Here is a 16,205-nt window from a genome sequence, read left to right on the forward strand (position 1 = left end):
ATGCTCTTTTTGGCTTTTTACTTTACTGCATGACAGAATACATGTGATGATGACAGTGAAGATGGTGCTTTCTAACACCATTTATTTCAATGGCAACTTATCCCATTTCTTCATTTGCCAAGCACATGTGATGGACAATATTTTGGTTTTAACAGTAGAATATTATGCAGTAAGTATTGTATTGTTATTTCTGTAATTGTTTTGGAGACAAAACTGTCCCTTTGCAACACATAATGAAATAAATGCCTTACAACATCTCTCACTCTGCAGTTTGTTAATGAGTGAAGAGGGCATGTGTGGGGGTTCTTGCTACGGGCAGCAAAATTTCATGGTATCAGTTTTCACATCTTCCTTTTCAAACTTAGTTACTTTTGGTGGCTAATTGTAGACCTGATTTGTATCTGCCTCACTAATGAGTGTCATTTCTTTTTTCCCAGAAAGATGGTGAGAGAAAAAAAAATGCACCAAATTTCATTGAGGTTTGACCCTCAATGTAATCCAGCCATGCTAGTTAGTTCTGTCTTTAAGCATGATTATTGATTCACAGTGCTTTAGTATGGGCTTTCCTTTTTACTTCTGAGAGGAAATTATTGTTCTAAGAAGCATTTATGAAATCTTGCCTGGGATGTGAATTTGCTTCTCTTTCATCCTTTACTTACTGGTAATATAGGGATGCATCTGTGGCATTGGTCGGCAAGTATTGACTTGTTAATACTGTTTTCTGCTGTAGCTCAGATGTCAAATTCACCCTTTTAATAACAGTTACTGTCAGCCGTGGAAAGCCCTCTAGATTTTCCACACTTCCTTTAAATTTAAGATTTATTTTTTATAGGATGCATCAAAATAATGTGGCATCAACAAAATACTTCTCTCTCCTGATGCTAAATAGAATTTAATAGTAAATATCTACCTGTCTACAGTTTTTAGGCATTCTATAACATTTATTATTGCTTATATTCCAATAATCACTGCAAGGCATCACCCATGCCTGTAGAAAGACTGTCCCTACCACACAGCATTTACAATATTTGGTAAGTGGTAATTTAAAAAGGATGGTTTAAAGAATGAATATTGGAGGCAGGCTACAATTCTCTAACATTTATAGAATTTTAGAAGAACTCCTATGGTATCGCATAGATTTAATTTATACTAGATCCTCCATGCTTATTCCCAGAAGAGTTATAGAATGTAGAGTAAGGATATTTGCATTTTCTTTTCAGTTAAGATGACCTATGTACAACCTTTGGACAAGTCGCTTTACATTTCTATGCCTTTCTTCTCTCATGCCTTCTGTCTGTCTTGCTTATTTATTTTACAAGCTTTTAAGGCTCTCTTATTGCACTTGAAAGTAGTGCTCACTGCAATGGGGCCCTCACTGTGGATGGAACCTATAAGCTGTACCATAACAACAATAATTATGAAGGTTGCAGAGACTGGAATCTACCTGGACATGTTAGCTGCACTGCAATTCATAGCCTGGGTTGAAAACGGGGGAGGGAGGTGGCGGGGATTCCATGAGGAATATGGAATAGTTGTCTATCTTTAAAAAATAAATAAATAAGGGCTTTCTTTCCAGTCCAAGCAGTACAGAAATTAATTGTCCATATGCCACTTACCACTGACTCAGTCTTTGGTTACAGGTGTCCCGTGATTTGGCTAAAACACAGTTCTAGTTTGTTGTGAAGATAGGACCATGGTGGTGTTTCCCAGTCAGCTGACAGCAGATTTAAGACTTTAATTGGGCATGAAAAATGGATAAAGCATGCCCTGCAGACTGAATTTTCTTAGCTTTCTCTTCCATTATAAACTGGAGCCACTGTCAAAAAGGGGACCCAGGATTAAGAGTGAAAAAACGGTAGAACTCTTCTTAAACCCAGCTTGTGCTCCTCGTTTTGCTGGATGTTGCACTGAAATGATTAGCAATGAGATGCTTACTCTAGTTCCATATTTGCCTAGGCATTTACAATTCTAGGTGTATCTGCAGTGTTTGTTTAATGTGGTCATTAGCGTTCAGAGTCGATACCCTTTGAGATGAATGGGGTATTCCAAACTGTCAAGAGCTACAGTTCAGGCTGCCATACTGAAGCCTCAGTAGGATGTTGCTGCTTCAAGTCATGCCTGGGAGGTTTCCTTTGTAACTGTGAAGATTGTTTTTCATCCTACAGATTCTGATGTAGCTATTGTATGAGTTGTAACATGATGTACCACGTAGTCACTAGGTTTTGACACTTGTGCATTGAAATGAAGATGCACTGTAAAAAGGCAAATTGGCTACATTGATCCCATCCATGGCATCCATCCCATGTGTAGAATTTATCCCAAAGAATGGGAGAAAATATTATGAAATTCTTGAGTTAAATTCTGTCCTTAATTACACTGCTACAGCTCTGAAAATGTGTGTGGCTGGGAACAGAATGAGATTCCTTAAGGCTGGGCCTTCTTAACTTTGCTAGACTCTTTTTTTCTTTTTCTTTTTTTCTTTTTGAATTCTCTCCCTTCCTGCCCAAAGTATCTGCTTTTCATTTCTAATTAGATCCGTTGCAGAAACTTCTAAATCATATTTAGTTTGCTTAAATTCCTGATTCTGGGTCTACAGGCACTGTCCCTTTTTGTATCTTTCATGGAAGCAAATGGAAAACCTGGCATTTGAATTTGGACCCTATGGGCACTTCTACATGTGCAGCGAGGCTTTTCCAATGCACTGTAATTACAGCACATCGGAGCAAACTCTAATAGAGTCTGCTGGAGTGGTAATTACCACACTTTAGAGAAAGCGCCTAAGCTTTAGTTAAAGTGCCCCCACTGCCATTTTTCAATACAGGGTTGCTGATGCATATAACACTTGGAGTGTTTTAATTGGAGCAGCTCTGAGTCGCTCTAATTAAAGCATTCTGCTCCCCTCCCCCCGCCATGGAGCACATGTATAAACAACCTATGGGCACATCCTGACAAGCGCACACACATGCCAAGGCACACATTTCCCATGGCACAAAAAGCCATGGCACATATTTGTGCTGCTGCTTTTTGTTGCAGGGCACATCCCTGTATGCATGCTCTGGGTACGGTAGGAGAGGCTAGGGTATGCACCTGTGCTGGCCCCAGCAGCCTTACCTGGGGCCCTGGGGGTCTCGAAGGGCAGCAGTGGCATCAAGCTGGCTACTCAGAACCTGTTCAGCAGCCAGACTATGGCTCTGGCTGGCCAGGCTCCATTTCTGGCAGTGCATACTGCTGCCATGTGCACTATGCTGCTTTTTTTAGCTGGTTTTTTTTTTTTTCACACCAGGATCTTCTGGGGTCCAAAAAACCACCCTGCCATGCTGTGAATTAGCAGTGTGGTCAATGGGGGTGCACATGTGCAGTGTGCAGTTCAGTGTCTTAAATGGGTTTGCAGTGCCACAAACTACACATTGCGCTCCTCAGGATGCATCCTATAGGTTTTTTTTAAATGCAAGAAACCTGCCTGCCTGTTGTTCTCCTGCACCTCACCCTGTTTTTTGAACTTGCATGTGATGGTCATAACTCACTCCCTGCTACATGGTTGTCTTGACAGTCTCATACTATTTAACACTAATGGCAGGCAATAAAATAGCGCTTAATGTATTAGTGTGGCAGGACTAGAAATAGAAAACTTTTTTTCATGGGAATAGAGGAGATTTTGGTCCTCTCTCTACTGGGTTTTTGCAATAAGAAAACCCCTTGTGCTGTGTGCAAGGATTGAGACAACAGCTGGAAAAACAAAGGAGGGAACCCATCACCATTTTATTTTTCCTTAGATAAATTTTTATATAGAATATATTACAGTCAGAGTTCTCAGATTTTAATCAAAAGATAACAAGTTATTGCAGTTTTATCCAGAGAAACTAATGGTAGAAGTGAAACATTCTAGAAAGCTGTCCTGTTTAAAAAAACAAAAAAAAAATCAAAAGAAAAAAAAAAAACAAAAAACCAGAAAATGCATGAGTAAGTCACACTGTTCAGGCTACAGGAATCCAAAGGGTACAAGAAAGAATCCAGAGTGCCTGAGAGAACACAAAATCAAGTATGAAGCAGAGGGCGAGCACAACACTACAGCAAAGAGGGCCAAGCCTGTTATTTTCTAGCAATACCAGCTTCCTAGATGAAATGCTTTTGCTCCATCTTTATTTTATTTTATTTTTATTTTTATTTTTATTTTATTTATTTATTTATTTACTTATTTAACCAGTGAATTAAAAAGCTGTGTAAAAGGAGGAGTCAATTTCTTGCTTCTACTGATGATACAAGTTGGGAAAACTTCAGCCTCTTCTTAGCTCATGAAGCTTGTGGGCCACTTTCTCCAGTTCAGCTTCTATTGCTGCCAGGCTCTCCAGCTCTTGATCCTAAAGTAACAAGCCAATAAATCAAAATGATTTATGCCACAGGCGGACCAGCCCTTAACGTTTTTTCCCCTCCCCCGCACTTCCTAATTAAAGATAGGAGGGGGCTTAGTTATTTGAATTTGGATCTGCTTTGTAGGCAACCCAGAGGCAATGTGGTTTTCAGTGGCTGAAATAAAAGCGTGATAGTCAGAACTGAGATTCCCCTCCCCTTCTTGTTCCAGATCACACATCAGGCCAGTGGCTTGTCATATCACCTCTTTGCCTGTTTCCCCTCTAGCCCTTTCTCTAGACTACAAACACAGCATGGCAGACACTGCCTGGCACAATATGTTGGTACAATATCAGCATGCCAGGGCTTGGATCTTGGTTAGAAGGGTTTTACTTTAGAATAAAATAAGTAACTTTCTGAAGCAGGCAGTTGACATTTACTGCCTTGAAACCACTGAGAGCTTTAGCTGCCTTCTCTGAGCCCTTCTTGCTGGGGCTGCAGCCACATGCCCTAGATATGAAATCAGCCAACTGTTCCCTTTTTATTCTAAATGCAAAGTATTCTTGATTTAACCATCAGCTGTGTCTCACACTCCTAACACAGAGTAGTGGCATGGCAGCTCTCTTTTCCAAGATCTAAGGAATAAAGGAATTCATAATATACTGATGTAGGAGATCTGAGACATCCAGCCAAGTGCAGAGGAGATCAGGAGCTCCTGCTTGAAGATTTTAATCTCCTTAAAGTTAAAGCTGGGTTGTTCAGAAAAGATGTAAAGAATCCAGATAGTTTTAATATTCACAGACGAGGAGAGTGTTTCTCAGTTCGTACACCATCTTAGAAACATGTTTAGAATAATCTAGGCATATTATCAGATAATTTAGAACATTCTCTTTTACTGCTTAACATGCCAAGTAGATGCTACCCATGAATCGGTCTTTACGACACCCTGGTGACTTAGGTAAGTAAAACCCTCCCCCACATCCTTCAAAGAGCAGATGCCTGAGATGAGTAGCCATGTGAAGTGACTTGCACAAAACCATGCAGCAAGGCAGTGGCAGAGAGCTATACTTGAAGTCAAGATCATGTGAATCGCTGGGCAGTTTGGTACAGGAGAGAGAATCTGCTTCATTTACAGTGCTTGCCATCACTTTATCCTGACACAGCACATACGGAAATTAAACCTCCTGTTACACTGAGGGTAAGCAGAATTGCTCACATCAGTTAATCTGCCTGTGGGTTTGTTTTCCCAAGCTTGTAGAGGAGAGATGAGAAAAGCCAGCAATGCAATTTACAATTGCTGATTTCCTCTTAATGATTCCTTTTCTTTGGATTTGCTGTGAATATGAAGCTTGCTGGTTATGGGGAAGCAGGTTTACGAATATTCAAAATAAACTTGGCAGCTCACTGACCTACTAGGAGGTACTTCACGTGGTGTATAGGGACTGCATTACACCCATACAGAACAAAGGGTTCCTGGTGCCCGCTTGGGCATAAATAGTGCCTTGAACCAGCAGTCTAGCTCCACATATGCTGCTGTATAAACACAGCTAGAGCCTAGCTGTGCATTTAGACTGCTCCTCTTTAAACAAAAAAAATGTATAAAAAGGTAATGGGGAAGCTTATTAATGAGCAACCCTTCCTGAAACACTCTTTGGGTGCTTTTTACTGTGGCCCTTTTATGAGGCTATTTTGGTATAGGTTGTCTCCTTGGTCCAAACTAGTCTGCTCTCAAACCCCATATCTTGCTACAAAATAACATGGGTTCATTTAGCAGACTAACTTGAGCCATGTGCTATTGACCATGGGCATACACATAGAGATGCAGACCTCTGACACTAACAGCACAACTTCCTACCAGCTAAACATTCCCTTTGGGCCACTAATAAATAGCAAAGATTTGTACTGGCTAAAGGCCACTGCCAGAGTGAGCCATGTCTGCAGGCTAAGATGCATGCATTTTCTGGAGGAGGGGAGGGTAGAAATAAAAGGTAAAACCCAAAAGGCTCACCCATGCTAGTGGACCTGGTCTCTACACTGGAAAATGCCTATCAGTCCCAATGAGAATTTGCCCAAGCCTAGCTGCAATCCACAAAGGCCAGTGCTCCAGTACTGTTGAAGTGGCCTTTGCTACTCTGGCCTCACTGCTACAGATGAGGGCAGCAACAGATCCAGTCCATGCTAGAAACATTCAACCTTCTGCTTTCGAAAGCATGCAAATACCAAGTTTGATCTTGCCTTGTTCCACAGGTGGTTTATGTGGGAAAACTGCCATTCAAATCCCTAGTACACCAGGAAGGGCACTGCTGTACAGTTCAGGACTTGGTAAACCCATCAGGGTGAGTTTCTGTTTGTCAAAAACTTGTCCCCAGAGCAAAGATGCTCTGAAATCTGCGCTCCTGAACACCTCCCCTCTCCCCACCACACACATCCCTATTCCTAATCCTTGTCCTTAGTTAAAAAATGAATATAAAAAAAAAACCAAACAAAAAACAAAAAAGCAAGAGAAGCATTTCTGCAGTACAACCTAATAGGACACACTTTAAGATGAGGTAGTCAGATGCCACTGAAGTTTAATGAATGAGGAGCTTTACAGTTGGATCTTCTTAGGGGGGAGGAAAATAAGTTGGGTCTTCAAAATCCTTAAAGGCTCTGGTTTTCGCAGGCCCTGACCCTTCCAAGAAATACTGGATGGGCCTCCCTCCAGAGTCTACTAAAACCACTGTTTAAGGTAACCAAAGAATATCCACAGGACTTAGCACCTCCCGCCATAGCACAAGGGATTTAACTTGAGAGACTCCATGGCTTCTCTTTCAAAAGACTACTCAGCAGGTACAGTGTGTTGAGTATTATCCTATCCCACACAATTTCTACTCTCCTCCAGGATAGTGCTTGATTCCATCAATGGCCAACACCACTCGAAGCAGCATATCCTGTTCTGGGGGGGGAGAGCCTGGTTTTGTCACTCAGGCTTGGTGCTGGGAAGCTTCTATTTCCAAGTGTGTCCCAAAATTCCTTGATGGATGGTTTGCTCATGCTCTCTGAGCTCCAGTTTCCTCAGTTGTAAAGTAGGAATAATACTTACCTGCATAGGCATCAACTTTTATTCTTGCTGAGGGTCCTAAATCAATGGACATGGGAAGAAATGCATACCACTTTCCACGAGGGAGATGGGCCCTTGGGCCACTGACATCCTTTGCACCCATGCTTATATGCCCAAGCTCGTTGCAAAGCATTTTGATGGAAGGAGCTAAGAGGTGCCATCATGTAAGTTAAAAAAGTCAGTGTCCTCTCCTGAGTGCATTTGCACACATGTGGACTTACCTTGCTATAGGCAAATTTAATCCTCTAGCCTATTAGTGCCACCTACTTCATTTGGATATGGAACCTTCTGCAAGTTCCCTTTTTGCAGCATTAAAGGTATTGACTTCTCTTTCATCAACTGCTACCTAGAGGAAAGTTGTTAAGGTACCTGATTGCCTCCCCAGAGAGATAGAAAGATGGTCTATTTATAACTTAGTCAGCTCTTTGTAAACATGGTGATTTCAATACTAAAAGACAGCATACTAAGCTAGCTGACTTTCAAGATGAAAACTAAGCTACCAGTCCCAGAACAATGAGAGTAATTGGCATTAAGGAGTTTCAATGGCTTCTAAGACTGATTCTAAAATAATAGTCATTCCCATAATCTCCCTGCGACTGCAGGGAGTCCAAGCATGCTGAAATGTAGGTATTTCTGAACGTCAGGAGGATAGTGTGGAACATTATTGCCAGAATCCTAAATAGCCACAGAGAGATGGAAGAGTAATTCCTGTTTTGGTGGTTTCCCTCTGCCCAACACATTTCAGCCCTTTCTGCACAACAGTGCTCAAATAAATTGTATATGTAACACCAGTTAGCGTGATTATACTCTTAGAATTCAGTAACAGTTGAACATCTAGTTATTTTATAACTTATTCTGAATTAACAGGAAAATGTGGCCTGGAAGCATAAAACAGAATGGAGGAAGGCCATCTGCTAAAGCATCAGGTACCAGAGCAGTGCTGGAGGCAGGATAATATAAGACCTTCTGGCCTGATTTTACAAACTGACCCTTGGCTTGAATTGTTCTCCTATTTTAGGATGAAGCAGAGGAATAGGAAGGATGAAAAGTATAGTAAAGGGGGTTCTCTGCTACAGGGCTCTACCTGTACCTTTGGTGGGAGATTTTTTGTGCTTATGTGCTTTCTGTGGACTGTCTTCCCTAACTTTCCACCCTTTCCCTTGGGGCTCCATGATGGGATATGCAATCAGTTAACTGCAGTGGATACTCGGGACCTCAACATCTTGGATGCCAACTGAAAACTTACGAAAGCACTTCTTCCCCCCAAAAAGCAACTTAAATTCTTTGGCAAAGGTGCAGGTGTCAGGTCACAGCTCCCTCCCCCTTAGCTATAGCCATTGCAACCCTGATCAGTTTGACTGCAGAAGTTGCTCCCCCTTGCAGTCCCAGTTATTCTGATTGGCTTGCTGTTCAGTCAGTGGTCAGGATGTCTCAATAGCCGGCCAGGGCTTATGCAGTAGCAAACAACAGGTCTCACCTTATTGACTTAAATGCATGTTCCATCCATTCTGGTATGAATGGGTCATACTAGAATGGATGGATGAGCCCCTTACAACCTGCAGCTGCAGGGGTGAAATCAGTAGGGCTTTGAAGAAATAAAACTTAGAGGACCTGTTCAAGGTCTTCATTGAAGGGAAAGGGAGGAACAAAGTGACTACATGGTTGTTCAGCGCCAAGTCAGTCATTTGCCTTGCCAGCTCTCCCAGAGTGTGCATTAAAGTGTTTTTAGTGTCTCCTTTGATTTGCCTCCGTTAAGGCAAAGTCTGGAATAAGATCCTTATGCAATCTCCCCTTTGCCTTTTAATTTTTAAGATATGGCAGGGAAAAAATAGCCTATTTCTAGCCTCGGGGAAATAAGTAGCAGCATACCAGGAAGAGGAAAGAGGAAGAAAGGGAGGAAACTAATTGAATATATAGAAATATATAATATGGATATAATATATTATGTGAGATGAAGAACCTATAGCCACAGCTCCACACTATTCCCAGAGACCTACGCTTGGGTAGTTTCAAAATACATGCTAGTTAAAGATAATGGTAAAAAACTTCAGTTTCTACTGTCCAGTCCCTTCTCCTCACTCCAGTCCTTTATGGCAGCAGTCCCTTGTATTGTCTGATAAGTGCCTCAACTTATCTTGTGTTTTTCCAGCCTGAGCCTCTATCGGTCCTGGCCCTGGCTTTCCACTTAGTGCCTAGCACCAAATGGAAAGAAGTTTGTGACAATTTTCCCCCAAGGTATAGGCCCAGAGGCACATAAAGACAGCAAATATTATATCAAATATTAAAGGGGAATTCTCTATGTTGCCACCAAGAGGCACATACATTTACCTAAATAACATGTGCAACTCCAGAAGCTACTTGTAATTATGCTTTTGTAAGGTTGCTTTCTATGTATGAATTTTGGTCGGCTTAAGCAATCTGGCTCTGTAAGTGTGGTTCAGGTACATACATTTCTCCAACTGCCTCTGGGCTTTTGTTTTTAAATCTGTATGGTTCCTGTTCCATACACAAAATAACTAACAACCCTGAACAGCAGAAAGGTCACAAACTGGTAAAACACATGTTTCTTCCCAACACTGGGCTTACTGAAGTAGCTCTGTCACATTTTAGAAGTGAGGCACCTTCCTACACCTCCAAGGGTACTTTGGATAATTGCTAATATCTACATAGTATTTTCAAATGCATGCACAGGTCTCTCACCAACCTCTGTTCTTCTGTTAGCACTTCCCTCTTCATCTTTTTTTTCCTCTGGCATGGGGGCAAGTGGAAACCCTTCACTGCTGTCCTCCTTCGAGTGGTGATTCCAAGACCTTCTTACATCCTCTTCAGGACTATTAAAGTCATACTTGCGAGACCTAAGTGACATTTTCATGGATCTGTCTGGGTCTTCACCACTGTCATTTTCCTCCATGCGCTTCTTGGTTGTCAGCTGCTTAGCCAGCTCATCCATTTTGTTCCATCTCTTCGAGTCTCCCCACTCTTTGGAAGACTCCTCCATTTCCTCACTTTTTACTTCCCTGGTGTCATAGGTGTCCTCTGCCTGCATGGCTTCATCCTCAGAATGATGCCTCCCTCCTTTCATTTGGAAGGATTTCTCTTCTTCTTCTGAGCTCCTCCCTCCTTTGCCAAAGCCTAAAGCATCTTCATTATCTGAAATATTTATTGAACATTATGACAATGAAAATGAGGTTTTGTTCGGAGCTAATCATATTCAACCATACCTTATTTACTACTTACAGAAGGGGCCAGGATGAACAAATTTGACTTTCTGGCTAATGAAGAGTTAAATCAGTGATTCTCAATCTCTTTAGGCCTGAGGCATCCCTTGGAAAATGCTAGCTCAAAACCCATTTTTTGACTATAGAAAAAAAATACAGCAACTTTTCTGTTGCAGAGAACTCAGAAAGACCACAACGGATCAGAATGTTTTAACATCATGAATTCCCATTTGAAAACTTTGGGTTTATGTTGTGAATCATGTTTGTATATGTAACAGTGTGGCACCCCACAGCACCCCGTTTGAGAATCACTGGTCAAAATGAAAACACAGCTAGTTATTCTGATGTGCTGAAGAAGAAAATATGGATGCAGTGCAGTGTTGATGGCAGAGAATGGAGTCAATGGCATTCATAAAACACTTAGCAACCCTGAGGAGCAGAAATAACTAAGTTAGAAACTCTTTGAGAACTGCATCCAGCCAGAGTCACGGTCAAAGCAAAGTGTCAGAGGACCAGAAGTACAAAGATATTTAGGTGCCTGTACAGACAGGCAGCCACTAATGGAAGTTCTGGTGGGAGTTGGATACCTAACACATTTGTGTATTTTGTATGTATGTATCTTTCTTTTTAGGCTGCTATGTGCCTTTGTAAATCTGTCCTGGAATTCTGTCAAATACCAAAAAAAAAAAAAAAAAAAAAAAAAAAAAAAAAATCAATGCAGTGGCTCAGGCACAATCAGAAATACATACTGTCTTCCCTCTGAATCTCCTCACTCTCATCCTCATTTGACCCGAAAAGCCCCTCTGTTTCTGTTGGCTGTTCATCTCGGGGGGTGTCTCTCCTGTCACCATCTTTCTCTGCATGTTCTTCTACAGCTTTCTCCTCTTTGCTTTCCTCCTGGTCCTTTTTAGAAACTTTCTCCCTTGCTTCCTCAAGCTCCAGACTTTCATTGGTCCCTGCAGGCTGATCTTCACCCTCTTGGTGCTTCTGCTCAGACACCTCATCCTCGCTGAGGTCATCACCAATGTGATTGTCTAAAGCATCTTCTCTTGGGGATTCTTCTGCCTCACCAATCTCATTGCTCTCAAATTCCTCTGCATTCTCCTTGTCTTCAGGGTCAACATCACGTGGCCTTGGCTCCCTCTCTTCCAGGCTGTTTTTCTCGTCCTCTTTTGAGTTCTCCCTCTCATTATGCTGCATTTTTTCTGCCTCTAGCTCAGCAAGGGAGGCTGCAGCTTCCTCTGCAGGGATCTCCTTTCCCTTATCTGTGGGGTCAATATGGCAAAAATAGAACCTGTCTTTAATAGTCTATTTCACATATGAGGAGACTTACATTTTTTTGAGGATAAATTCAATTAATTGAATCATTTAAGTGAGAAGGATTTGCTTACATTGAAGCATGTCAGTACTTCCACTGAAGCTTACCATATTGAACAAGTCAATGTATATGCTCGTGCCCTGATGAAGCAGCATCTTTACTGCTGTCTAGATTTGAATGACAAGCTAGCAGCCCACTAGAAATCAGATTAAATAAATAAAAGTATCATGGAGGTGCCAAAATGCTTTCTGCCAAATGACTCAAAGGGCTGTAACTCTCAGAACAGACCAGATAGCAATGTGTTATTTACATATAACATGGGGTTGTAATCTGGTCAGCTGGCCACGTGATTCTACCAATTTATGACTGTTCACCTCGGACTGATCTCAGAGCTCTCATATAAAAGTGTAATTATAATCACATTTCAAGAGAAAAAGGAACGGTAAAAAGCAAAAGGTATATGAAAATAGAACAGAGAACAAAGTACAGCATATAAATGGAAGGAGAGAAAGGGAGAGAATGGAATGAAAAAACAGAAGAGAAAAACCTGTGAGGTGAATAAATGTAATGAATGTCCCTCATTCTACTAAATATCCCTGGCATAAAAGGAGCAATGGTCTGACTGGCTGGAGTCCCAGATGTAGGAGCATCAGGGTCAAGACTCCTCATTTTAATTGTGTCCATTGGGGCTGGGAGAGTGATTATGCCACCAGCATTGTAATTTGTACAATAAGGCAATGCCTGGCTTCTGCTCCCACAGATTTCAGTGGGAGGAGGATCAGTTTCTGGCCAAAGGAGAGTTTTCAGCCTCCTTTAGTCTTGCTCCCTTAATAACAAGCAAATCAATGGGAGTGGTTATTGGCCACAGAGGGTCAGCAAGCCTGGGTGCATGGCAGACGATGGCAACCGCTCAGAACATTGCCCAGCAAGGGATAATAAACATCTGATAGAAATAGCTCTGTAGCACAGTAGGAACTACACTATATTCATTTAATAGTGGTGTGGTTTACTTTGGATTCCATTCTCTATGGAAGTCTGTTTGTAGCAGGCTTCTCTGATGTTGGCATGACCTTCTCTTGCTATGGAAGAGGGAGAGCATTGAACTATAGAAAGTAACTGTGAGATAGCTCTAGTTAGTAGGACTGAACTAGGGAGGAAAAAAACCCAACCAAACAGAAAACCCACAGCTGAATTGAATACTTTTAGGATGCAAGCCCACATTTTTGTGCACCCAACTCTTCCATTATTTCAAGAGCTGTATGACTCAGCTATTAATGCTGTATGATGGGGGTGACTGTAACATGTAAACTAGAAAAAATATACAGCTAGTTAGAGTAACCATTCTTTTTATATGTTATCAAGTGTTTCACTATCTGGCACTCATTCTAATATGAAAATGGGCGATACTTTTGGCAGCAAGATTAGGGAGAAAAAAAATTAGCATTGGCTATCATCTAGAATTTCACCATTTATTCTAGCTCAGAAATGACTTATTTCCTAAGCCTTTGACCAATTCCAAAGCAAGCCCAAGGTCACTAGGCTATTTCAGCAGTAAAAAGGCCCCCACATATGCAGGATATGTATGCATCAAGGCTGTTAGAAAGAACATCCCTATTTCTGGTAATACACTGATTTACAGTGGGTTATGCTGACACTAACCTCTTTGCATGTTATCATTCTGGCTTTCAAGGACTTCTGAAAGTTCATCTTCAAACCCACTGTTTTTCTTCTGCTGCTGGTTTCTTTCATTAGCACCTGTGCCAAAGAGGGGAGGGGAAAAAGAGCAATGTTCCCTACTATATTTTAAAGATTGGGATTGGAATAAAATTTTAGAATATTTTTTTGTTCAGAATGAATCTTGGATAGTGAAAATCTGGGATGAGGATATAAATTAACAAGGCCAAACCTAGGAGTAGCTTGAACCAACTGGAATCACAAGGCCTCGGTAAAGTACATCATGTGTAAACCAGTGTATCAGAGAGAGAGAATCCCTAAACAAACAGACATTTAATGTGAGAGAAACACCTGGAAAGCAGTAATGCTGCAGGAGGGGACTCAGGGTGGATAGAAGAATATGCATTGAAATGCAAGGCCCTCATCCAACAAAGCATGCTAAGTATATGCTTATTTTTAGTCATAAATAGTTCCACTGAAGTGGTGCACTTCTCCTTCCAGGAGTTCCTTAATTATCTCCATGAGTCAAAGGGTAACCAGGACTTGTACATCTCTTCCTGCTCAGTGCTTGCTATTCCTGCAATGCAACATTCTTGCCCCCTCTCCCATGTGCAATCCCCTCCACTTGGTATATTAGTGGGAAGCTGTGGCCTCTTTTGCGTAACCCTCCAGTAAAGACAAATAGGGATTCTTCCACACAGTATGCTGTATTGCTCTCACATTTCATTGGAAAAGGAGAAACAAGTAGGGATAGTGTCCAGAGACCCTAACCCTCAATCAAGGTAGTGGTTCCTATTGTGCTGTGTTATGTACAAACACAAAACTAGTCCCTGACTCCAAAATAATATAGCTTAACTAGGTAAGGCGAGACAAGCACTAGGAGAAAGGAAGTAGTGTTACCCTTGGTTTTCTGATTGGGGAAATGAGACGTAATGCAACTTGCCCAAGGTCACACAAGACATCTGTGGTAGAGCCAGGAATTGATCGCACATTTCCTGAGTCTCAGTTTAGTATCTCTGCTATTAAACCATCCAACCAGCTCTTCTCTAGCACTTTGCATTCCCAGAATAGGCATAGCCAATCTCAATTTATCTCACCTCCAAATCTTAGTAAAGAAAAATAGAGGGTCAACATTTTTGGACCAGTCCTCCTCCCTCACTATGAAGAGGCCAAGCAGTATGAAGTATGGTCTTGTCTAGTCACACTTATCTCATTCCCAGCCCGGACAGAGTAGAGAGAAAAGAAGAACCTCCTATGGCTAATGCTTCCCCACTTCCTCCCTTCTGCTGCTTCCCTATGATGCAAAAAAACATTTTGCATTACAGACCTAAGGAAAACACAGTCTATGTGATGAAAGAATAACAACAGGGAGAAGGGGATAGCAAGGAACACCTTTAACTCAGCTCATCTTGAATTATTTTAAGCTTGGTTTAATTTGAGGTGTTGAAAGGCACCAGTACAGAAGACTCATATAGAGGTATAATAAAACTTGTTGCCACCCCTCCTCACAGTTTAATTAATGCCGGACTATACCTTCAATTGCAATTTCTTGAAGCTCCTTCAGTAAATTTTGATGTCGAAGAATTGAAACGATCCTTTTATCTATGACAGAGAAGCTTTGTTATGGAAGATTTCAAACAGCAAGACAAGCTTTTTTTACCTGCCTTTTTTATCCAGTCCTTTAGCTAATCAGCTGATTTTTTTAAATTTGATCTTACTGGTAAGCCCCATCAGTTTACTTAAAAATTACTAGATTTTTTTATTTCATACAAATTACTCCCAAACTTCAGCTTCAGTGCAGGCAGTGCTTTGTCTTGAACTTTGTCCTGACAGGGCACATGCTCTGAACTGGGCAGTATGTTATTTACAGCTGATAAGCAGTTTTCATGAGACCATGGTAAAGCAGTTCTTCATACCTCCTCTGAGAGTTTCTAGGCATTCCCATTCCTAGCTGATTGGCAGTGGGCTTGGCTTTGACAAAGTATCTGAAATGACCTCTACAATGCACTTCCTCACCTAGAATGATACAAGCATATAGGTTAAAACATCCCTGCTCTTGTTTGTATTAGCCAAGTGATTGGGAAAAGGCCAGGGCCCATTTCATCTTATACTCCACTGTTTAGATTTGGGACGTCCCATTTTCAGGTTCATACTGCTAAGACAAAGTATATGATTTCCAAACAAAGGTGCAGTACATATGCCAATTTCCTATGCATCCATTAGACTTGGAGAACACAAAATCTACTATCTAGCTCAGTGTCTGTGTTAAAATTGAGGGAGGGGCCAACAATGGTTAACATTACAGTGAGGATCTGCTGCTGCAGTCTTTATGCAGAAAAAATACCTATTTGCAGTCATAGCATTTATCAAGCACCTGATAAGGCACATTAAGAAGCAGAACTGCCAGCTGAAGAAGAGTCCACAAGTGAATAACATTAATTCTTGGTGAAAAAAAAAGCATATATTGATGTTCTAATTGACCCTGCTCATCTCTTCACATCCCAAACTTCTGTCATTTTTTGGTGTCCGTCATGCAGGTCTGAACTCT

At 41.3% G+C, this 16,205-nt stretch overlaps 1 protein-coding gene across 1 annotated transcript; it reads right to left on the reverse strand.

The window, feature by feature from the left end:
• Positions 1-3,762: 3,762 nt before the first annotated feature.
• Positions 3,763-15,612, reverse strand: CHGA (chromogranin A). Its single transcript, XM_014524267.2, has 6 exons — positions 15,574-15,612; positions 15,191-15,259; positions 13,643-13,738; positions 11,415-11,930; positions 10,152-10,597; positions 3,763-4,358 (listed from the first exon to the last, which is right to left on the reverse strand). Exons 3-6 carry the CDS (start codon positions 13,650-13,652, stop codon positions 4,275-4,277), a joined length of 1,056 nt encoding a protein of 351 aa, XP_014379753.1. The 5' UTR covers positions 13,653-13,738; positions 15,191-15,259; positions 15,574-15,612; the 3' UTR covers positions 3,763-4,274.
• Between the last annotated feature and the right edge of the window lie 593 nt (positions 15,613-16,205).

Source organism: Alligator sinensis, unplaced genomic scaffold (genome assembly GCF_000455745.1).
Source record: "Alligator sinensis unplaced genomic scaffold, ASM45574v1 scaffold645_1, whole genome shotgun sequence".
Lineage (NCBI taxonomy): Eukaryota > Metazoa > Chordata > Crocodylia > Alligatoridae > Alligator > Alligator sinensis.